Raw genomic sequence first — 23,929 nt, 5'->3', positions numbered from 1 at the left:
CAGGAGATTAACTGTTACTGATAAATACTTATGTTTTTAAAATTTCTGGGTTTCAGGAAATCCAACTTAGTGGATTCAGAAGTTCAGAAAGCCAGATTAAAGAAACCAAAAGAGTGAAGTGTAGCTCTTTGAGCATGGGAAATTGTAAGATTCTTGCTGGTTTTTAGTCAAGAAAACACAGCTGGCGTCCAAAAATAGAAAAGCTAAGTAGAAACTTGGCTTATAATCTAACAGAAGGTGCCAGCAGAAGTTACTTGCCTTATGTGCAGTTAAAACTTCAGTGTACTGAATTTTAAACCTGGGCTTTCAAATGCAAGGTGGCCTAAACAATTCTTTTTGCTTTGGTTTGGGTTTATTTTTATGCTAACTGGAAATTAGATATATTTGCAACTGGTGTACATGGGAAATTAGGAAACAATTCTAGGATAAAATTCCTAGAGAATCTCATTACTGAAATTATTGATGGTATCTAGAGGAAGCTCTTATCAATGAAACTTTTCACAGACATCTGCAATTTTGATATTCCCAGATATGATAACTGAAGACTTCACTGTTGGGCTTTTTTAGTTCTCCCTTCCAGTCTCAAGGTTTTTCATCCATTTCTCAGTTAAAAGAGTAGCTCAGTTTCAGTCACAGACAAAAACCTGTTAGTTGGGGCTGTTTTCATGTCTGGCTAATGATGTATCAGTGATGTGGATGTTGAGAGTAAATAGAGAGGAATAATTAGAAGAGGAATTACATAAGTAGATCCCTGGGACTAAAACTCTTCACTTAGTGCAAGCAAGACTCTTGGAGCCCTGGGCAGTTATTTGCATACCAAGAACTACAAATCAAGCCTGCATGGAAGCTGAGAATGAGCCATGTTGTGTAAAATGAATCCAGGCTGAGTGTTTATAGAGAAAACTGAAGGAACCTCTACTTTGTGTGGAGCATGGGAACCTCCCAGGTGCTGGGCAGTGGCAGGGAGCAGTGGGAAATGCCATCCTGCAAATCATTCAGCAAATCAGGTGAGATGAGAATCCACAGGATTAATGCAGAGAACTGGAATCTCCTTGCAGCTGTTAAACTTTAATTTCTGCATTTAAAACAAAGCAGAGCTATTTCAAAAACAACCAAGCCATTTCCACTAGGATAGCATGATTTTAGAGCAGGTCATTTTTAACTGAGAATGTTTAGTATTTCAGTAGTTTATTAAGGATTTGTAGCTTGTCAGTGATCTCATACTGACAGGTTTGTGCCAAGCCGTTCCCAAATCTGTTTCTTGGTTATTCTCATTGCAAAGTCAGGAACTTCCAAGGTTCTGTTATTTCTTATAGCTCCTGTTGGTGCTTTCTTGCAGCAAAGGAGGAGAGTGTTTAAAGGTGGTGTCCCATCTTTGGCAGCCCAGCCTTGCTCTTTCCCACGTGATTTAGTCTGGTGCTGACAGGTTCATACAGCCCAGCTTGGTGAAAGCTGAGTGAATTAAAGTCCCATCCACATCCTGGCACTGTTGGGATTCCTTTTTGGGCAGCCACAAAAGGATGTCTGGCCATTCTGAGCTGGCTGCTAGGGTTAAGGTTTGCTGGGGCTTTTTTGGTGGGGTGGCAGTGGATTTCAGCAGTGCCAGCATCATCTTTCCATGTTTTCAGTCTTGAGCCTGAGCTTTTTCTCTCCTGGAGGCAGCTGAGCAGGGGTTTGTGTGAGGCTGTGGTGGCAAACAGGGCTGGAGGTGCACCTGGCAGGTTGGTTGTGGCAGTCACTCAGGGGCTGCTGGTGGTGGTTACTGGGTGGAAGATGCCATCTGTGTGGAGATGAAGGTCTCAATGACGTTGTGAGTGGATGGCAGCAGCTGGCTGTGGCTGTTGGTGGAGTCAGAGCTTTGGTAGAGCACCAGGCTGCTGGAGGACACTGCCAAAGGTACAGGCAGAAGTCAATGGCAGATTCTCACCAGTCCCCTTATTGCACGTACACCCCATTTGCAGCATGGCTGTGCTCTCCTGGCTTAGGGGCATAACTGCTTTTCTCTGTGTGTTTTGGGTGCTGCTAAATACCTGGCTTGGGTCCACAGCCAGCCTGAAAACATTGAGGGCAGCAATCTCCAGAGAGGTCAGTTCTAAGGATTCTAGCTGATGTCCTAGTTCTCCTCTTAGAACTGGGAAGATCCAATTGGAGTCTTCATGAGGGAGACTTGGGCTTCTCAGCCCTGAGAACTGCCCACAGGACTGGGTACTCATTGGCACTGATTTTTGTTGATATTTTTAAAGGTATTTGCCTTTCTGAAAGGGCCAATTTCCACAGTCTGGCATTACACAGACTCTGCTCTGAATCTTTTCCTTGTATTGACTTTTCAAACCCCTCAGGACACTGGCAGAGCCAATTTAAGGAATTGAGAGCCCCAATTACCATTTTCTAACTGGATTTTACGGTATTGGCAAGAAAAACTAGGCAATACATGGCTTAAGAGCCACAATAGTGGCTGCTGCTCTTACCAGCAGGGCTGGAGGTGAGGCGAGGGCCTGGCTGAAGGTGCTGGATTGTTGAGTCTTGGTTCTGTAGATGGATTGTTGGTGCCTGTGACACTGGTGTGTGCATCCCAGACTCGGTGTGGGTCTCTGAGTCAGGTGTGAATGCCTGGAGAAAAGAGAGTTAATAGTGGCTTCTACATCCTTCTAAGAGCTGTGAGAGAAGCACTGAGCAGGTTCTGGGGAGGTGAAATCCTCCTGGATGATGCAGTGAACAACTTGCTCTGGTGCCTCCAGCACTGCAGCTGGTCCCAGCAGGGCCAGGAGATGAGAAAGATGCTTCTGCTGGGATGGCACAGGCACACCCAAAAGCTCTTTGACATGCAAGGAGCTGCCTGCAGGCTGGTGCAGCTCTCAGGAGGGGGAACAAAGGCTAAAGAAAGGCTGTTACCTGTTTAGTTGGTGTCAGGTTGGTCAGGGCACTGAGATTGGCTGTGTCTGTTATCACCATGGTTTGTGGTAAGAGGCCTGCATGTGTGTATTGAGTCACTTCAGATTTGGGGCCATAGAGAGCTGTACATGAAAGAAAACAACATCATGTGGGTGCTGGAGCTTTGGCTGAGCTGTTCTCCTCATGCAGTGGGACCTGCTGTCTGTCTTCAAAATGCTGGGGGTGGAGGGACAGGGAGATAAATGCAATAGAAAAATAATTTCATAATTAGAGCAACAATAACAGAGGAGGAAACCAGAGTACTGTAAGCCCAAGGACCCAGCAAATGCACTCAAGGAACAGTGTCTTTATTTTTGTTTACTTAAGCAAATGAGTTTATGTTCTTACCGTGAGGGTTCTGTATCTGAGCCATGGTAGCCATGAAGGGGCTCTGGTTGATGTGGCTCTGGACCTGCTGCATGAGGGGCTGCTGGTAGGATGGGTGCAGTTGCTGGGAGAACTGAACAGGCTGCAGGGTAGTGAGGCTGCTCCCCATGCTGTTTATTACAGGAACACTCTGGGGCTGGGTTGAGGCCAGGCCTGGAAAACAAGGACTGATGCCAGTGCTGTCCACCCTGCAGGAGGAGTGGGGCTGCTCTGCAATGGGGGCATCTCAAACAGCCATTGGGGCAGCCTGTCACTGCAGGGTGGTTTTAGGTCCTGCTTTTCAGGTGTTCCCTTGGTTGTCTGTGATTAAGGATAGATTTCCTGCCTGTGAGAGAGAAGTGTAAATGTCCAAAAGCTGCATCAACCCACCTCTGGTTTGCAGTGTTTATTCCTGTCTACGTTCTTTGTACTAGAAAAGTTTCTTTTCCAGTTTAGTGATCACCAGGGAGGCCTTGCTCAAAAATAAATTCAGAGCATCACCTCAGTGCCCAGTTAATTTACTCTTTTTATTTTATGAAACTCTTGGCAACACAGACAACTAGGCTGTAGCTGTCCAGCCACATGGAATGGAGTTTTAACTCTTTTTGCCAGGGCTGCCAAATTAAGGAATTTGAGCCAGTGAGAGAGGTAGAGGGTTTCACATATTGCTGCCCATTTCCCACAACTGTCCAGACCCTGTAAATCAGCAGGTCTCTCCTGCACTCCAGTTTTTGGGTTTTTTTTTTTTTGTTTGCACAGAATTCAAATCCATATCACAATCTTGGGAAGAAATGGAAATTAGTTCACAGCTGTCACCATGGAACAAAACAAGGCCTCTTTCTTCCTTGGAAGAAAATGTAAGAGAAGAGTATACACTTGATTTTCCTTTCCTCTAATGAGATGCACTTTGGCAGTAGACTAGTCTTGGAATGAAAAGAAATCTCATAAAAGTCCAGAAAAGCTGTCAAAGTGAAAAATATAAAAAAATAGTAATTACTGCTGTGGATTCCAAAGGCATATGCTGCTCTTTGCAGGAAGTGGTGGAACAGGATGTTTTGTCTTTCAAGCACTATGAACATGCTTTAATTTCCATCATTTTAAGGAAGTATTATATTTATATTTGGAAAGATGAAGAGTAGCAAACCAAAACATTGGCATAGGAATAGATTACTCTTAAAACATGGCTTTTGTGTGTAACTTAATTCTACCATGAACGAGGAACATCTGTCCTGAGTCCGCTGGTACTCGCCAACAGCACTGCTGATCGTAGGTGACAATTTCCTCAGGTCTGTATCACTGCCAGCTTAGTGCTAAGGCTTTGAACATGGGGCAGGTGATTGTGACAAGGAGAGGCAGCTGTGGCTGCAGGAGGCAGAGCCCTGCAGCCTCCACTCACCGATCACCAGCGTGGAGGCTCCGGTGTTGGTGAAGGCGGGCGCCAGGGACGGCGTCTCGCCCGCCCCGATGGCCATCACCCCCGGCAGGGAGGCCATGATCAGGTTCTGGGTCTGCTGGCTCAGCGTGTGTGGGCTCTGCTCCAGGCTGTGCAGGGCAGTCAGGGTGCTGACAGGAGGGAGAGTTCCTCCAGGAGCTGATACCTGTGGGAAAGGAGAGCCCTGAACGTGCCACCTGCAGCAGGTGAGTCCCAAAGCTGACAAACTCCTTTCTTCCTGCTCCTCCCCCTGCTAACTGCAAGGGCTTCACATATCCTTGTCTGCAGTTCCTGTGTGCTCATCATTAACTAGCACAGGTCAGCTGTTGACATACTAAGAGTAAATCCCTGCTGGTTTAGTTCTTTCACATTTAAGAAATTGTAAGAATGAGATTAAGCCCACTGTGTTCTCTTTAGGGATAGATCATCTTCTGTTTCATAGCTGAGGGCAGAAGGAGAAGATCAGAGAAATTAAGAGGCTCAGGTAACTCCACATAGTAATTCTAGTAGGAGAATTCTAGCAGGAGTTCCTCTTTCCCTTGGGGACCTGTAGTCGTAGTATTATGGAAGAGCAAAAAAGCATTCTAGTGATTTGGCTGATAGTTAAATGCCTTATATTACACTTCTTTTCTCTCCCCTCAGACAAAAAGCTGTAAGGAATCTTTAGTAAGAATAAGCACCAAGAGGTTAAACAGTGGGACAAACCACCTTGATACCAGTTTTAGAACACAGACATAGAAGATTTTCAGGACCTTGTGAAAGACTTATTTTCTTCAGCAAGAGACCAGAAAGCCAGCAAAGTGAGTGACTGATGAGATTTAAATCATAGTTATTTTTAGCAACCTTAACTTTGCCTCCAGCCAGCCTGAGCTAATGCAAACTTCTGCTGACTGTTTCTCTGAAAACAAGGGAACATGTGCAGACTGAGAATGATCAATCATGTAGTTCTGATGCTTCTTTGTTAATGATGTGGGAAAAGGTCTGGTCAGATCTCAAAGGGAAATTGGCTTTGAGGAGGCAATCTAGTTATCCAGTACATGTCTGCATCCAGGCTATTGGGCTCCATTTGTACAGGTAAGCTAGATGTAAGTGTGGATCTGTGTTCTGGTAATCCCACTGGTCTGACCAACTCTTGGCATGGGTAGAGTCCAAATAAGAGCTAGAGATGGGATAAGAATCTCTCTGTGGGAAGGAGGAGAGAATAGGGTTTCCTGGGAAGAAGAAAGTCTTGTCATGCCTTGAGTGCTGTGTTTCCAGAACAGACTGTTTTAATTACTCATCAGGAAATGTCTTCTTGCTCTCATGCTCTAATACCTGCTCTCACCACAGTCTAGAGGGCACATATTGGTCTGACATGGTCAGTGCAGAGTGACTCTAATATATCATATTATTACATAACAGGTTATCTAACAATATGTTACATTTGACTATGTAGCATAAGAAGGTGGGTTTAATAACATTCTACAAAAAATACCCATGAATAGTTCATATTATATTATATTATAATATTATAATTATAATAGAAATATATTATTTATAATTATATATAATAATATATGCCATATTCTAACCACAGGCAGATGGCCTGACATGTCCCAGTCAGCAGAACAGCAGTGTCCATCACTTACCAGCTTAGTGTCTGTGCTCAGCAGGTTCTGGCTGGGCTCCAGCCCAGGGGGAGACACCTGATGCAGGATGGTTTGGGTGGTCACCATGGAGCTGTTCCCGTGGTGGTTGCTGCTGGAGGACTCTGCCTCACTGGCTGGCTGCTGGTTGTACCTCACTCCTGCATCACAACAGGAGGGAAACTGCTTGTCACAAGTGAGAAACTTAGGCAGGCACTAAATTCAGTTTCCTCTGCAGGCACTCGTCACCAGATATTTAGGCAGGCACTTAATGGTCAGTAGGGGAACCAGAAGAACCAGAAGAACACCCTGCCCTGACTTTCCCCTGTAATTTGGTGTAACTGCTTCCTCTAACACTGACTGGCTGTGAGAGCCAGGGAGCAGGAAACCACCCCTCTGGATGTGGCTGAAGAGAGGAGTCTTGGTGAGATCATCTCTTCCTAGAGTAAGAATAACCCCCAGCTCTGGCCCATGGAGCTGAAAAAGCTCTGTCTGGATGGAGAATGACTTTTCCTCATGCCTAAAAACTGTCACAGGGTCTGATGGGGCTGGCATTGAAAGGAGTAAGGGGCACACATGACTGGAAGGGCATGGAACTGACTTCTGATAGGCAGTGATGGCTCCTGGAACACAAAGTTTGGGGTTGATGCCTGCTAGCTGGGAGGCCTCACAGTAAGTGAGAAGCTTTAGCTGTGGGTTTTGTTACTGAATTTTATCTCCCTTGACATTCTAGCCACTCTCCTCACCCAGAAACATGGTCTCTTTGTCATCTTTGCTCTTCCCCTGTAGCAAATCTGCTTTTTCTATCTGTAGATTCATTTCCTAAAGGGCTGGACTTGGGAGACAGTTTGTGTGGCTGAGTTTGGGCAGGTTCAGCTCTCCTGCAGATCTCCCTCTGGTTGTTCTTACCGTGAACTTTGCTGGGTGAGAGCGCAGGCGGTGGCTGCAGGGAGGCGGAGCTGTGGGGAGTGAGAGGCGGCGCCGGGGGGGGCTGCGGGCCGCTGAAGGTGTCCATGGCCAGCTTGTGCCGGAAAGCCTCCTCCTTCCTGCGGTTGGCAAACCAGTTGTAAACTCTGACCTCTGTCACCAGGTTTGAGCCCAGTCCCTGGGCTTGAGATGGGGAAACACCTCTCTGAATACACTCTGCCCTGTTGGGAAAAGCACAAGAAGAGCCTTGCTGAGCTGGGCTTATTCAAAGACACAAAGTGCACAGCTCCCAAGTGGCTGTGGTCTGGCACGCTGTGTGGAAGGGTCCTGCAAGACTGAGGCATTCCTTGTGCTCTGTGGACAAGGAATGATCACTTATGGCATTTAATTTAAGCATGGCTGGTGTCAGTGGTGCCACTCGGCGCTGTACCTTTGCCCTGCCTCCCAGCGGCACCAGCAAACACCAGGAATGCAGAGGGACCCTGCTCCTCTTCCTCAAAGACACACACCCACCCTTACCTGTTGCACTCTTCCACCAGTGCCTCCCTCTCTTCTTTGCTGGGGTTTTTCTGCCTCTCATAGGCTTGGAACAGGATCTGTTGTGAGGCAGGACCCCACTTAAAGCGGTTTCTCCTTCCCTTCTTGGTGGGCAGGTCATCTCCCATGGGCTCATCTGTCAGGATGCCCTGGCCAGCATGTGTGAATTCTGCAAGCACAAAGGGCCAGGGAATTTTTTCCTTGGAAACAATAAGGAGTAAGGACAAGCAGAAGCCTTTATGGCACTGAGACAGGAGCATTGTTGCCATACTCACGCTGGGCCACCTCTCGCTGCTTCCGGACGTACCAGGTGTACAGGGCTGCTCGTTTCTGGGTCTTCATGGGAGTGCCCTTGTTGAGGTGTTGGGAGAGGTGGGATTGGTTCAGACCTGTGGTGTCCACCACCTCACGCTGAGGGATGTTGTGCTGCTGGAGGTAAGACTTCACCATCTTTGCTACTCGCCAGGGATCCTCTCTGGAAGGAACACAAGGCATTTCTCAGGGGAGAGAGATCAAACACCTGCTCTCAGCAGACCTGGGTTTCAAGGAAGTGCAGCAGTAGCTCCTGAGTGGCACTTGTCAGTCATCACCATCATGTTTGGTGAGGCCAGAGTGCTCATTGCCTGCAGGGGAGAAAGCTGTTCCTCAGTGTGCTGCCTTGCTCAGTTCTGATTCTGTATGCAGGGTAAAACTGCATGACATTGGAGATAAAGTGCAAAAGATGCAGCAGTGGCTTCCTTTGAAGTTCTGTCTGTACACACTTAGGTCTGCCCTTAGGAGGAGACTCTGCTTACCAGGGGAATTTCCAATACACAGAGGCAACCTCTCTCTTCCCTTTCCCTACATTACTTTTCTTCTCTATCCCCCTCTCATTAAAGCAGATGGGGCAGATGTACTGAGTTTTCCAAGACAGATTGATTGTGATACTAGACTGAACTTGACTCATGCCCTGATTCTGGTCCAGGTTGGGTTGCCTTGCAGTGATTCAGCCAATGGAAACAGGCTGTCATTATACTGTGGCATGACAGCTCTGTATGCATATATATGACAAATTATCCAGAATTATGTTCTTACACATCTGCTACGTGTTACTCAAACACATTGCTTCACACCTAGGTCTACTCAGAGCTTCTAAATGCAATATGGAATTACTAATTCCTCCTATTGCTGCCCTCCTTTGGGTAACAGCTGAAGGAATAGAACTATTTGAGACCTGCAGACAAAATTTCAGGAACAGTGTGGGATTTTATAATTGATGTGATCCTCTGGGTTTTATTATATTCAGTCAGAATATCCATTAAGGTTCTTGAGGAAAAGAGAGAAAACACGACTGTGACTTTATGTGTATTGATTTCCCCCCAGCTGAAAGTCACAGTAGAAATAAAGATGTGAAACTCATCAGTCTAAATCCAAGCAGTGCCAGAGCACCTCTGCAGAACAGCTCCTGGCTCACTTTGAACAGGAGCATCCTTCTGTGCCTTCTGTGTGAAATGTCTGCAGGAAATGGCTTGCAGTGCTCTAGGAAGACACTGGTGTCATATTCAACACCAGCATTAAAGGAGCAGTGGCGAGAAAAAAAGGTGCCTGGGATGGTGCAGAAACTGTCACAAGAGCACACATGTCTGAGCCAGAGGCACCAACTGTGCTGTTCATGGCTTTGTTGACTCAGGAGGTTGCTGGAGGCTGCACAGTGATAAGGAGGACAAAGTCCACACCTGTTCTCTCAGTACAAACACCCTTATCTCTGTTCCCCTGCAGCCCCTCTCCCAGGGGCTGCCTAGTCCAAGGAGCAAGCTCCACAGCAGTTAAAGTGTGACACAAATGGTGTCAGTTACAGCTTTTTGAAAACCTGCTTAAAATAGAACATTTGCTTCTCTTTTACGTTGGAGCACTTGCCATAGAGGCTTCTGATTTTTAGCATCTTCCCTTAACTATCTTTGTCTTTCAAAAACCACAAACTGAGCTGAATTTATGAAAGCTTTTCTTTCCTCATGGTTGTTTTTGTTTGTTTCTTTCTTTTATTTTCCCCTCCTGCTGCCTAAACCAGTCTCCTGCCTTTGTACTTGTGATGGTCTGGCCAGCACCTGCACCCTGTGTTCATTGTCCAAGTCCCTGTATAGAGGAGAAAAGCCTCTGACTGGGGAGCTGACCTCTTTGATTTGAGTTCTGGCTCAGATGGGAAGAGGAAAGTCTGTGTGGCCACTCATAGAAGCCTCTGTTATGTGTTAGTTCCTTTCTGCACCCCAGTCAAGTCAGTTTTGTCTCCCCTGTTGAGATCCTCATTTTGTGGCAGGAATAAACCAGTAAGTTCTGTGAGTCTCTTCTCACAGTGGTTAAAGACTTGTGGGGTTTGTCTTCTTTTAACTCAGCAGGGAGCTTTGTCATGCAAAATAGTGCAGGGAATCTTAGTTCAGTGTGATTTCCTAGGACAGCTGCATGAAATCCTGGCTACTCTGTACATTGTCAAAGGCCAGTCTGCAACACCAAAGCAGCAAGTGCTTTAGGCCCAAGGCTACACCACAGTCCAAGTGATGACAGTCTGGCCAGCTGAGCCCTTGCTCAGATACACAGTTCCACCTGCAGAGCCTCCATCACAGGCTAGGACTTCAATCAGAAGTTGAAGCCTCTTCTCTTTCACTGGCTATAAGAATATCATTGACTGTCAGAGGGGAGGATTTCACTCTAAACTGAGTTCTCTGCTTGTTTTACAGCCAAATCTCAATTGTTTCAGTGAGTCAGAACTGCACAAATAGGTTTGCCTTGCTCAAGCTCTCCTTCCCTATCTCCAAGACTGTTTTCTGCCTTCTAGTTTCCCCTTCTGCTCAGATGCAAACTGTCTCCCCAAGGTCTCGTTCTCCAGGGTGTAATCTCTCTCCTGGCTGGTTCTCACACTGTTAGCTTTTACTTCCTTCTTCTGAAGTCTTGTTCTCCTGCTCTCACTTGCTTATTGCCATGTGAGCATAGCCCTTCTCCATGGCTCATCCCCACCACAGGGGCCAGGGTCCTCACTCCATGTCAGCTTCCCATTTTCTTAGTTCTGAGGTCACTTTTTAAGGGCGTTTTCACCTCCCTTTTGTTACCTGAACAATAAGTAACCCAGGTAGTTAGTTATAAACTCAAAGGGAACAAGAGGCTGGTTGATAATTTATAGCAACATCTCAAATTTAAATGGAAAGTAAATATCAAGTTGTTAGCATTAAAGAAAACCCATTCCAGAGAGCTGGAGATGTAACATTCAGGGGACCTTCTCCCTCCTTCACTCTTCCTGACTTTTTATTTTTCCTTTGTTCTTTTCTTTCTTCTCCTCCTCCTCCTTCACTCTCTCTTCCCTTCTTTCCTGTTCTGATTCTCAGGTGGGAGAAGCCTTCATTTCCCTGAGGTGTGTTCTGAATTGCTGCTTTGGACCAGACCCTGCTCAAGCAGAGGTTCAGAGCTGTGAAGTGCTCAGGACCACCCCCGGCCTTTCCTCTGGAGCTGCTGCACATCTCAGTGCAGAGGGAAGGTAAGACCATCCATGCTGGCAGTGTTCCTTTCTGTTGAACTTGGCCTGGTTTGCCTCATCTTGGTTTATATGTGGAAATGAAAGGGGTGTGGCAGCTTCATCTCCAGATTCCCCAACTAGAGCTGTTCTAAGCAGGGGGAATGACTGGACCTTTGTCATGATATATCTTTGTTTTCTTTTTTCCTCCTGGAAACCATGCTTTTATCCCTGCCTCCAGGGGAAATCTGTTGCTTATCTCAATTTCTCTCTTTCCTAGTGGAATTTCAGCCCTTGCCCTAGAGGTGGATTGTCACTCTACCTCTCTTCATTTGCTTTACCTGCAGTAGTATGGTCCTTTCCCCCAAGGTAGCCTCCTTCTTGCCTTATATTCTGGGATTATCTGGGAGTTTCTCCTCACAGCTCTACCTCCCTACTGAGTCATTTATTTCTTATCATAGATGCAATTTGTTTTGTGTGTGGATTGATATGGAAAGAATGTTTTTATTCAAACTGTAAATCTACGGGAGATCAGTGAGACGTATGAAAGGACAAAATGAAATTATGTTAATTCCCCACTACAGAAACCTTTATCTGAATGGCTTTTAGCATGTTTTCTCTGTAGGGACAAAATCTAATCAACACCCACGGGTGCACCCAGTCCTGTGGGTGTATCTTCTCTGTTCTACTCAGCTTTGAGCAGAGTTTTTCAAACTGGTTTCAGTTTCAGTGGTCCTGTGGAGACATAGCTGGTCTCTTGGTGCTGTCAATTTTTTCTCTTTCCAGCTCCTGGAAAGCCTAATAATGGACACTTTTCCTGATTCTACTCTATAAAGCAATAGCTTTATAAGCAGTGGCTGCAGTTAGCACAAAGACTTTCCTCTATCAGCAATAGCTGCCCACAAGTCAATCTCTCTGTTAAAATTTGGTCTGCAGACCAGGAGTTCTTAATAATGCCCAAAGAAGCTTCTGTCTAAAGGGAGAATTGCCTCCATCTGGTTTCTGCATTTGAAACCCTTGTGTAGATGGTGAAATAGTTTTGCAAGCAGTGACCTTTTGCAGGGAATCCCTGGGCATGGAGATTCTTGCCTGCCTTTCTTTTGTCTACTGCTGGAAGTAATTTCTACCACAGACTGTTCTGCCCTGCTTTCTAATACATACAGTACTATTTTAAGGACATTACTTTAAGGCATCTATTAATGGAAAGGTTTGATCTTAAAATCAAAAAAAGTTTATTAGTAGGTAAGAACTTCTTAGGTATTATCAACCCCTGCTACTGGTTCAGATGCTTTGAACAGATTTTTAGACACTCTGTTGATTTGATGAGAAATGTGGAACATGTCAATGCAGGCTTCCTACTCTTTTCATTTTAACTTGATTAATTTTGATCTATTATAGACCTCCACTTGTAATCTTTTTTCTGAAACTGAGGCTTCTGGTGCCTTTATATTGTCATCAACAGCAGAAGTGAATTGCTCTATCCTGTGGTGGGGGAGATTGATGACAGAGATCTCTGATGTTTCAGAGTAAAGCCTTTGTAATTAAGAGCCAGTGTGAGGCTTAGGAGATCCCTGTCCTTGCCCAGTCTCCTCTGTGCTGTCTCAGGGGTTTAGGTAGGTCCTAGAATTTGTCTGTACCTCAGTTTCCATTTGTGAAATGGAAATGCTGCTCAGCATTTCCAGACTGTCAGAGAGTGTTAATGTCACAGCTTTGGAAGAGAGGTGAGACTTGTGGTGAGGCTGGTAAGCACAGGGAAGACTGGCACCAAGATCCTAGAAAGACAGGGAGGATGAGAAGCCAGAAGTGGTGCTGAAGTGAGGGTGACAGGAAGGAATTGCCTCCATCCTATTCTTGGACCACAGCAGATGTCACTTCAGTCCTGCTTCACCCACTTATTAGAGAAAAAGGGACAAAGCCAGGGAGTCTTCCTCAACCTCCATGGCTTTCTTTCTGGAGAGATACTTGACAAACCATCAAAAGTTAATGATCAAATAGCTTATCAGGGTATTTTCATCTATAAATTTATAAGACAAAAGAGAAATAATAAAGCCATTGGATAATTAGTAACTAGCCAGGGCCCGCCCGGTGCCACTGGGCTCAAACTGCCCCAAGACCTGTACGCAGACTCAGGAGGATGGGAAGGAGACAAGGATGGGGGGAAGAAAAAGAGTGGGAGGCAGAGAGAGAATCAGCCAAGGAGGCAACAAAATGGGAGGAATGGCAGCAGAAACAATAGTGAGGAGAGAAGGGAAATAGGTAAAAAGAATCTGAAAGATGTAAAGGAAGTAGAGAAAACTTAAAGATGTGGAAGAGCTGGAAGTGCAGAAGAAATGGGACATACTGGGCCAGGAAGAAGACAGAATTAATGGGAACTTTTTTCCACACAGGTAAGAGCTGATTCAGTCAATTTTCCTCTCATGGGTTCTGCAGAATCATCAACTCCCAGTCTGCCAGGGAGCTTTCTTTTAAGTATTTACAGGGAATGCTAACTCTTGTCATGCTCTTTTCTTAGCTCTGGCCTTTTGTGGTGGGATTTGATGTTTGCTTCTGCTGTTACATTTTCAGTTGTTCCCTTTGCACGTGAAAGAGACTGATCAGAATGCCTGAGAAATTCCCTAGCTGGATTTTTACTGAAGATTTTAGGTGTTGCTGCACCTCTGTGTTCTATCAGCTTGTCATTTCAAAATAGCCTTAAAACAGTCAGGAATCTGTTGTGATGGATGGGAGGATGGGCCTCATCCTTGCTTGGACAAACCTCTTGGATCTCCCTTGGGGATTGTATGCCAGTAAGAATCCCAAATGGGAAACTGAGTGAATGCTTCTCTGAGTCTGTTGAGAGGCTTATTGGTTCAGGGAACTTCCCCTGTCTTTTGATCTCAAAAATAATTGTATGCAAAGGCAAATTTGTGTGGCAGCAAACCCAGACACTGCTGCTGTGTGTGTTCTTTGTAACTGTGACAGACAGTGGATGGTAGAAGCAGAGAGTTCTGTCCAGGTTTTACCTCTGCATATGTTTTGTGTGTGCTTTTTACAAGAAAAATCCCCACCAAAGTCAGGGGACTTCACACTCAGAACAACAAGGACAAGGTCTCTTGACTGGCTTTGGCCAATAATCTATAGCAAACCCCAGTGAAATTAACATTATAATTCTCCTTAAATGCAGCAGGAAAACATTACAACTTCACTGTATCATTTATACAAATATAGCACCAGCTCAGAGTGACCAGGTTGTTTTATTTTTTCTTCCTGATGACTGAAATTGTGAACTGTATTAAAAATTTTAATCCTAAACCCTAACATTCGGTCAAAGAGATGGGAGCTATACAGGCCTTGAACTATTCTGAAGCCTGATGCTATAGGCATGTCAAATATGTAATCAGGCTCCATAGCTTCCTTAATGCATTTTAAGCAAGATAAAAGGAAAATCTGAACATTTATATAGCATTTGGGGGCTGCTAGTCCTGGCATGGATGAAGACTGTCTCTGTGCAGCTAGATCATTTGTGAATACTAGGGACACTGAGGAGAAGGGGAAAGGAAAAGAGATTTAGAGGGAGAGTGCAAGAAAGCAGCAAAGAGGAGCAGTAAATCTGTCCTTACTGTAATAGTCTTTCCACCACAGCCTTCTGGTGAGCAGCCTCCTCAGGGCTCAAGTTTTCCAGCTCCTTCATTATTGGAGGGGTAAATTCCTCTCCGTCATCTGAGGTTTCATCTTCTGAGGCCCTGGAGTCGCCCATTCCGTTGGGGATGTCGGGGCAGGGCTCCCCTTTCTCGCTCTGGAGGGCATTGATGGCGCGCTGGCTCTCGCTCTGCAGCCCGTAGGGCTCCGCTTCGCTCAGAGCCTTGATCAAGGTCTCCTTGGTCAGCCCCGACTCCAGCAGCGCTTCCAGCAGCTCCACTTGGAGATGAGTCAGCTTGGAGACCATGGTCTTCAGCCTGGTGTCTCTTGGCTTGGAATTTGGGGTTATCCTGCTTCCAGCTTCCCTACACCATGGTCCCGAGGTAACGCGCCCGACCGTCAGCAGAGTGGGCACAGCACAGCCTCCCGCCTTTACACCCCCCAAAAAAAACAAAATACAAAATTGAGCCACTTCAGACCCCCCACGACTGTCCTGAGCCAGTGCTGATAAAGGGACCCTTGGCTATCTGTTTACATTGGAGCAAATGTAAATTCTCCAAGGTTCATATTTATCTGTGTGCTTTAGCAAGTTACTGAACTTTGGACTTCAGCACTGCCGCAGCAGTTCACAAAGTGCAGAGGGAGAGAAGGCAGGGGGAGGGGGAAAGGGAGGGAAGCAGGAGAGAGAAGGAGAAGAAAATGAAGGGATAAAAAATCTGCAGCATGGAAAAGTGAGTATGGAAAGAACACTAGGAAGATGGGGATGGAGAAGCACAGCTTACTTCTGGCCCCGTTCATTTTGGAAAGGAAGGAGGTGGCGTACCCAAAAGGAGGAGCTGTGCTGGGCTGCCCATGGTTCAGGACAAGGTGCTGCTGTTGGAATATCACAGAACCTGCTCAGAGCTCTGGCAGTGGTGAAGTACAGCCAGTGTCAGGCCCTGCCAAAGGCTTTGGGCTGAGAGAAAGCCACACTGGCAGCTGCACTGGTCTTTGTGCATCCCCCCGCAGAGGGGCAGGCGACCACTGGCTTTATGTGAACCTTCCCAAACCTCACAGGGTATTCTGAAGCTCCAGCTGATTTCTGTGGCAGACCGTGAAGACTGAAGTGGCTTTTTCATTTCTGGCTTTGGCTGCTGGGTATCTTGATGTGCAAATTCTAGTAGTACCTCCATTTTACCTTGCTATGTTATTGCCCAACTATGAGCAGGAGCAGTGTTCCCACATAATCTGGGGGATTGCAGGGCTTGCCCCTCTGAGCTTGTGATTCACGTGTTTGATAAAGGATAGCCCTGGGTGCTGGGTCATGCTCAAACCCCTGCTCTATCATCAAATGCCCTACTGCTCCTGATGGAGCAAGCTTGTGGTTCCCCTTTATCATCTGCCTCCATCCCTTCCTGATACCAGCCCTGCTCTGAGGTTCTGCTCCCACCTGTTGGGTGATTTCCTAAAACAGGATCCCTGGCTTGGCTGGAACTGCTTAAAACAATTCCCCAGGAATCTTTTTGACTAAATTCTCTTTTCTGGTCTGAAATAATATGAATTAACCTATCTACTTTGAGTGGCTAAATTAGGGAGTAACCTGATATGCACGTGTGGGCTCGATTGTCTCACACGAGTGACTCCTGGGAGGATGTAAAGCTGTTGTCTCAATGGAAGCTTGCCAGGGCAGCTGCGGGTGTCCGTACACTCCCATCAGCCTGAGCTAAACAGAGCCTGCTAGGGCTGTCCCCAGACTGGGCAGTGTCCCAAGACAATGCTGCAGAGGACCTTGGCTCCTGGTTTCCCTCCTGTTTTCCCTGGTGGGCACCACTGGCCGAGCTCTCCAGGCTCCTGAGTCAGCAGCTGCGGGACAGAGTTGCTGCAGAGGGAACTGGGACTGGGACTGTGCTAACTCTTGCCTTTTATTTCAGATCTGCTCCGTGCCCTCCCTGCAGGGCGTTAACAAAGCTCTAATGGATACTGACGACTTTGTGTGGCTAAAAACGATTGAGAATCCCGAGTCCATGTAAAAACATTTATTTGAAGAAATGTTCACGTGAACATTAATGTGAAGACAACTTCAGCTTCTAAAGATGTTTTTGGGGTCATACTCTTAATAAAAGTTGTGCTGGTTTTGCACCCATCACAAGAGTGTTTAAAGAATGGTGAGCATTTTTGGCATTGTACTCTCAGTGTGTTGATACAATTTCCATGCATTTTATTTGTTATTACATTTTTCCTTTATTCCCTCCCCTCAGGTAGACATGACAACATTAGTGGCTGATAACAGTAATTTTCAATTGTAATTACAGTATCCAACCATGACATACAGTTTCTGCATGATATGTCCTTATAATTCCAGGATTTTGCAAACAGACACAGCAGATTGTGGAGCTCTTGCAATATGTGACAGAGGAGATGCTGTCATTGTGTGTTACTGATTTCTGCCTCTCTTTGATATGGTGATCTCTTTTACATAAACCAAGGTGGAAAATATTACCACTGTTCTTATTAAAAGGATTGTCCATATTCTGTTGGTATATAAACCTACTGAATGTTTGAGGGGTGATGGGGAAGCTTAAACAAAGAACAGCAATATTTGTCAGTGGAAGCTGTAAAGAGAAGAAAGCATAACAACAAGTTATGTTTATATTATGTGGTTTCAAGGATTCCTTATGCACCCAGAAGTCCTGATGCTGCTGCTTCTGCTTGCCTTGAGGATCTTCAGCTGTAGAAGCTTTTTTTTTTTTTTGAGACCAGTGACCTTTGAAGTCTATAAAACCAGAAATGCACATCTGTTTGTATGATAGGACCTCCCTGAATGCTACAACTGGATGCCATGTGGAGAATGCTTAACTGAACAAGGAAACATTTCAAATACTGAGGAGGAGGTAAATATTCTCTATCACTTTATCCTGAAGGAATTTTTCCCTTGGTCTATTGGAACTGTCCATTTTAAACTATAGGAACCTGGCCAATTAGCAAAAAACCAAATGAACGTAGCCACTTTTGTCTTCCCATTCATTGGAACCTGCCAGGCTGTGCCAGTGATTAGCTCAGCCCCACTAAGTATTTCAGAGCCTCAGTGCAGGAAAACCAGCAAGCTTTTCAGTGTTTCTTAAATGTTAGAAATGCCTAGTGGTCAGACTGAAAGGGATTCCTGCTGGGAATTAGCCAGCATCCCTATTTTATAGCCTGGCACTAAGGATTGCAATGTCATATTTCTCAGATTTTATTACAAGTGCACTTTTGAGGTGATGAGAGAATAGCAGAGGTCAAAGGTAGAAGTTAGATTATAGTTTTATTGGAGGAAGAGCTCAGTTTCAGAGTGCCATAATCAGACAATGTTCTCCTGCTGCTGAATTGTACTCAGGGATTGTGCCTTGAGGATGAATATTTTAAATAAGGGGACTTGTGTTTCCTATATCCATTTTTATCTATTACCAGTGCTTACTCTATGTTGATTTTCCTTGTCACCATTTCCCAGGCCATGACTTGATTCTCAAGTCACTCTGATTAAAATGATCTTGGTCATTGTAACAGGGGAAACTTAAAGCTTGAAGACACCAAGAGATACCTGCTTGCTTTTCTCATGTTTGCAGTATTTGGTTTTGTATTATCTGTTCCAAAGTAATCTCCTCTAATAAAGTGAGTGAATTACTTAACACTGAAAACACTGCATGAAAGCATGAATGGGTACACAATAGGAACATTATTCTGATTTTACATGTACTGGTCTGTATTCTGCTCATTGCACTAAATAAGGGCAAAGCCAGAGTAAGGGACAGCAGAGTCCTGTGAACCTCATGGAATGCAGAATAGACTCACAAACCCTCACTCCTGTATCAACACCATTTTTACCTCTGATTTAATGTATTGAATTATATCTATTATGAAGTGTACATGATGAAAAACACAGTAATTTGCTGGTACAATGTGGATTGAAGGAGCATACAGAGAAGGAAAAAAAGCCTAAATATATTTATGATAAAAGTGCTACTAGAGGGAGCCCATATAATTCCCTGAATAGGGTGGTAAAATTGCCAATGGCAAATGAAACACAGAGAAATGGTTCTTTTAATAATTCTTTACCATTTTACTGTTCTTCCTGCTGGGACTGATAAATGCTTTACTGGCCTGAATGACATTAACATAATCCCCTCCTTGAAATGTGAGAGCTATTATGATAATTTTCACCCTTATTTCTGTTATTGGGGGAAAAAAGCTATGTGAGTACCAAAACTGATTATTATTTGTGCATTGGGAGCTTAGTCCCAAAAGAAACACAGGAGTGTGAAAAATCTGAGATAATTGTCATTTATACTTTGTTTTCACAGGGTTGGATTTCAGCTATTTGTGCAAACCCTGAGTATCTCAGTGGGGAAGGACTTGCTTGAACACATGTTTTAATGTTTCCAATATATACACATTTAGGTTCTAATGTAGTAGTCTTTGGTGTAAATATGTGGTTATAATTGGAAAATGTGATTTTACTGAGAAGGAAGCTGGGTTTTTTCATCAGTGGGCTGGGTTGGATGCAGAGCTTGGAGTTGTGGTAAATTCATGGGGCAAATGGGTTTAAATTACAGACTTTCTCTACACATTCCTCTGCCTGTATGTGGAAACAGGACTGTGTCCTCCTTCCCAGTCATCTTCATTTTCTCCCTCCACTTATTCCCAGTTTCTACCATCAGGATGAGGGTGGAGATCAGGAGCAGCCCTGAGCTGGGTTATGAAGGAGTTTCCCACTAGGTGGTAGTGAAGAGAATCGTGTCACACGTGGTCACTGCACGTTGTAATTAGGTTTGTAAAGGATCTCACAAGCAAATAGCCCAGCGTAGATCCACAAGGATCTCACAAGCAAATAGCCCAGCGTAGCTCCCAGCTGTAGAGTCAGAAGTGCATCTCTTGATTTTTGTGTTTTTTCCTTCCTTCTCTGCTCCGGTCCATTTGTTCCTTCCTGAACAAAGCAGGGTTGACAACTCTACCTGTCATTTCCTTTCCTGAAGGGTGAAGTGTCTACATGAAGCTCCTCTGGTTCTTTCCACCTCCATTACAGCAGAATCAAGACATGGTTAGCTAAATGTCATCTGCTGACATTTAAACAATTTGGAGGTGAGGACTCTTTGTAGCCAGTACTTTCATCTGATTTTTCTCTAGCATGCTTGTCTCTGGGAGCTGCCCTTCCAAATATAAAAATAATTTAAAAAACGGTTTTGTTTGCTGCTAGTTCTGAAATACCTTGACAGGTCTAAGTAAAGCATCAGTCTACATCAAAGGTTCCAGGCAGAACAGGCACTCTGGGAGGACTTTGTAATGTCAGAGTAAACTGTCACTGAAATTCAGACTAAAGCTCTCTTGTAGGTCCAAAGAGAGACTGTACAAAAGATACACTGAGAAAATTATCTGAGGAATGCAAGCAGTGCTCCAGTTTGCAGGTGAGAGTAGATGCTGGGTCTGCAGGGAGGAATAAATTTCTCCTGTGAATTCATCCCACTGCTATCCTGTAATGATAGAGCAAGCTTGCAAAATCATTTAATAGTCTAGTCACAAAGCCTGAGATGCTGGAAAGAAATTATACTTTAATTGCTCATCAGCTATAAATCATTTGTGCCAAATTAATGTGCTGGAAATTTTGCAAGACTGAGAAACTGGAAGCTATTTCAATATGAACACAAAGCAGGGATATTGTTTCATAGATACCAATATCAGTTTTACATCCTTCTTCTCAGCAAAAAGAAAATTAGGAAAGGCTCTTTAGTATCAAGACAAGGCTGAAAACTGATTTATCTCTCCCTGCATTGATTTAAAAGGACTGAGAAGTTATTTTTTCTTCTTACATTTACTCTGTTATCATCAATAAAAAGGGTAGCACCAACAGGCATTCCAGGCATTCAGGTTTGCACCACAGTAGAGTGAGGATTCCAAATTATTTATTTATTATCTAAGCATTTCTGCAGGTTTTTCTGCTGTGCTGAGAAGAACAAAAGCAGGGAACTTATCCATTGTGCAAATCCTACCCAAAGCCTGAGATTTTTGGTTTTTTAGACAGGGGATATGTGTATGTGGGAACACCAGAGTTTCCCCCCAAACAGAGTGGGCTGTGAGCCCTCTGTTCCAGCCCTGAGCATGACTCCCTTCCTCCTCCCTCCCTTCTCCTCTCACATCCACCAAAGCTCCCTGATCTCCCCCCGAGATGGGCACAGGGACTGTGCAAGCCGAGGGCAGAGATCAAACAGGGCAGGAAGTTTCTCCAGCTGGGAGGAAAGTTCAGCATTCCCCACCCCCAGCTGCCAGGACTGAGCCCAGCAGGGATCTGTGACCCCACTGGGTACTTGGGGCATTTCCACCTCCCAGCTGATAAATCCGATTCTCCAGCAGATTTAGAAGTGGGTAAAGTGCTGATTATGTTGGGAGCTCTAAGGTCATTCCTGTCCACAAGGCCAAAGGGCTGGGGAAAACACTGAGCATTTGGATGCTGAAGTGACACAACCTGCATCACTTGTTTTGAAAGCATAAAGATATAGGGGAAGAAACCCTCAGAGTCCAGCACCATCTTAATAAAAGCCTTGTTCAACTGGAGCACAGGAGTCCCAGGCCTTCCCTCCATCAAGACCAGGTAAACCTGTCTTGCACGTGCATCATCTTCCTGCTGCAGCTCCCCAAAATTTCAGGCTTTTTTGCAGTTTGCTCTGTATTGACTGATGAGCTGAGCTAGCAGGGATGAAGTGACCTGCCCAGGATTACACAGCAACTGGTGACACAACAAAGATGAACAGAGACATTCCTTACTTTTAATCCTCTGTCATGACCACACACCAGCCTAAGGTCTTCCCATTCGAGAGAATAAATGAGATGGACAAAATGAAAATATTTTATTCAATCCACTAATAGGAACAAACAAAAGCGTGGTTCCAAATTTCAGAGGCATCTGGCATCCCTGTAGATGCAATGAAAAATGTCCCAATGTCCCATTATTTTTTGGAAGATTTAAACAAAATTCTATCGAGGCATAGAATTTCTTCATCCTTGTTTTTAAAACAAATACATATTTTTACCAGCCCCTGGCATTTGTTCTTCTATTTATATTTGATGCAGTTACATCACCTCTAGCTGTATGTTCAAACTGGCTGTTTTCCCTCCCACACTGAAAGGGACAATGAGTGGGAATGCACAGCTGGACTGGAACAATTGATTCAAGCTCTGCAAAGCCGCACTTGCACAAAATTGCTGCAAGTGAACTCCCAGGAGATAAATAAGGATTACTCACGTGAGCAAACCCAGCAAAAAGCACTGGTCCTGTATTTGGCAGAAACACAACGAAGGGCTGAGGGTTTGGCAGCAGACACCAGACCAGTATCAACGCAGCAGTTTCTCTGCCTGAGACTCGCACAGGTTTAATATCAGGCTGGTGATAAAATGAAGCACGTGATTTTTATTTGGTCAAAGTATCTGGATTTTTATTTGGTTAAAGTATCTGGAATGTTATTTTCCTTCCCTAAAAAAAAAAAACCCAACATTTGAGCATTTGATCCTACGGATATTACTTGGTTTCAAAGATTCAAAAATACAGCAATCTCTGGGAACACCTGTGCATGTGATGCATTAACACCGCGGGTAGGAATTATTTTACCTGAACGGTGCATTTAGCACCCAGCCCACGTCCGGAGGAGCCCCGCGCCACAGCGCTCTCCGGGGCAGGCAGGGGCTGCTGCGGGACGGGGAAAGCAGCGCCGTGAGGGGCAGCGGGAGCGGCCCCGGGGTCACGGTCCGAGCCGGCCGCGGGAAAGGAAGCGCCGGCTTGGGGATTCACCTCGGGAGCCGCGGCTGCTCGCCGGAAGCCCCCAGCCCCAAAACCCTCCCGCAACCCGCGCTGCTTTTCTGCCGGCGGAAGCTCCGTCCGCCGCCCTCTCTCGCAGCCCCCCTCTCGCCGAGCCTCCGGCGCGGTGTCCGCGGCGAACCGGCGCGGCCGGGCCCGGCAAGCAGCGCCGCCCGCCGCCTCCCCGCGCCCCACAGCGCCTGCGCGCGGCCGGCGGCGGCGGCACGTGAAGGTGTTGTGGGCACGTGACCCCGCGCGCCGCTCGGGCCCCGCCCCTCGGCGTGGCCCCGCCCCCGCCGTGCGCGAGCGCGGGCACGCGGCGCGGCCTGGCCCGGCCGCCCGGTGCCGCCGCCTCCCGCCCCCGCCCCGCCCCGCGCCGCCGTCGCCGCCGCCGCCGCCGCCCCGCCGGCCATGAGGCCCCGCCGGCGCCCTAGCGCGGCCCCGCGTCGCGGCTGCTGAGCCTCCGCCCGCCCCGCCGCCACCATCGCCCTACCCGCCCGCGCGGGGACCCCCCCTCGGCTCCCCTCCCTCCTCACAGCCGCCGCCATGTTGAGCCGGGAGCCGCAGCGGGGCCGCCACTGAGCCCCGGAGCCTGCGAGGAGGAGGCGGAGGAGGAGGCGGAGGAGGAGCCCGGGCCCGGCCGCCCCGCAGAGCCCAGCGCCGGCCGCCCAGCCGCAGCCATGGCGGAGCAGACCTACTCCTGGTGAGCCGCGGGGCCGAGGCCGCGGGAGGGTCCGACCCGGCCGGGCCGCGCCGAGCGCAGCCCCACGCGGGGCCGGTGTCCCGGGCGGGGGGGCCGGCGGGGGGGGGCTGCGGCGGGGACCGGGGCGGGAAGGAGCGCGCTGGTGGAGGGGCTGAGGGCTGAGGGCTCGGCGCGGCTGAGGAGGAGGGGATTAGGGGGAGAGGAGGAGGGACGGGGCGGCCGGGCTGTGCGGATCCCCCCCGCCGGCACCGGGCAGCAGGAGAGGATCGCCGGGAGCATTGGCGGGGCTGTCACCCCCGATCCTGTCCTGTCCCGGAGGGCTCCCTGTGAGCTGATCCCTGCACGCCCGATCCGCCGGGCCTGGACAGGGACAGGAGCTCGTTCAGGGCTGTGAGGCTGCAGGTCACCTCTGCCTAAAGGGAGGTTTATGCCAGCGCAGGCTGGTAAGTCGGTGGTGTGTGTGTGTGTGTGCGTGTGTGTGTGTGTGTTTTCACCTAGCGACAATAGGCTTGGT

At 46.8% G+C, this 23,929-nt stretch overlaps 2 protein-coding genes and 1 long non-coding RNA gene across 4 annotated transcripts in view; 1 reads left to right on the top strand and 2 right to left on the bottom strand.

Moving 5' to 3' along the window:
• Positions 1 to 1,049: 1,049 nt before the first annotated feature.
• HNF1A (HNF1 homeobox A) lies at positions 1,050 to 15,221 on the bottom strand. The gene is made up of 10 exons (XM_054645952.2): positions 14,896 to 15,221; positions 8,094 to 8,293; positions 7,801 to 7,987; positions 7,264 to 7,502; positions 6,358 to 6,515; positions 4,694 to 4,895; positions 3,280 to 3,471; positions 2,893 to 3,014; positions 2,469 to 2,610; positions 1,050 to 1,887 (listed from the first exon to the last, which is right to left on the bottom strand). Exons 1-10 carry the CDS (start codon positions 15,219 to 15,221, stop codon positions 1,760 to 1,762), a joined length of 1,896 nt encoding a protein of 631 aa, XP_054501927.1. The 3' UTR covers positions 1,050 to 1,759.
• A 5,588-nt stretch (positions 15,222 to 20,809) lies between these two features.
• On the bottom strand, positions 20,810 to 22,933 carry LOC143695473 (uncharacterized). Of its 2 annotated transcripts, XR_013184692.1 has the most exons (3): positions 22,527 to 22,920; positions 22,164 to 22,391; positions 20,810 to 21,647 (listed from the first exon to the last, which is right to left on the bottom strand). It is a non-coding gene; the product is annotated as an uncharacterized LOC143695473 (long non-coding RNA). The 2 variants fall into 2 exon arrangements; XR_013184691.1 differs by lacking the exon at positions 20,810 to 21,647 and having other exon boundaries at positions 21,752 to 22,391; positions 22,527 to 22,933.
• Positions 22,934 to 23,051: 118 nt separating this feature from the next.
• SPPL3 (signal peptide peptidase like 3) overlaps positions 23,052 to 23,929 on the top strand; it is a 55,983-nt gene continuing 55,105 nt past the window's right edge. Inside the window, exon 1 of the mRNA XM_054645541.2 lies at positions 23,052 to 23,415. Within this exon, the coding sequence (XP_054501516.1) occupies positions 23,393 to 23,415 (23 nt within the window). The 5' untranslated portion in view covers positions 23,052 to 23,392. The remainder of the gene's footprint in view (positions 23,416 to 23,929) is intronic.

The sequence above is a fragment of the Agelaius phoeniceus genome, chromosome 18 (genome assembly GCF_051311805.1).
Source record: "Agelaius phoeniceus isolate bAgePho1 chromosome 18, bAgePho1.hap1, whole genome shotgun sequence".
Taxonomy (NCBI): Eukaryota; Metazoa; Chordata; class Aves; order Passeriformes; family Icteridae; genus Agelaius; species Agelaius phoeniceus.
This window is presented reverse-complemented; position numbering and strand designations above follow the sequence as displayed.

Excerpts from the sequence above, each read along its gene's own strand:
- HNF1A (XM_054645952.2), bottom strand. The coding sequence starts at position 15,221 with ATGGTCTCCAAGCTGACTCATCTCCAAGTGGAGCTGCTGGAAGCGCTG. Across the intron at positions 7,988-8,093 it reads GCAGCGAGAGGTGGCCCAGC|AATTCACACATGCTGGCCAG; the intron begins GTGAGTATGGCA and ends TTGTGCTTGCAG. Across the intron at positions 1,888-2,468 it reads CCTCACCTCCAGCCCTGCTG|TGTCCTCCAGCAGCCTGGTG; the intron begins GTAAGAGCAGCA and ends TACCTTTGGCAG.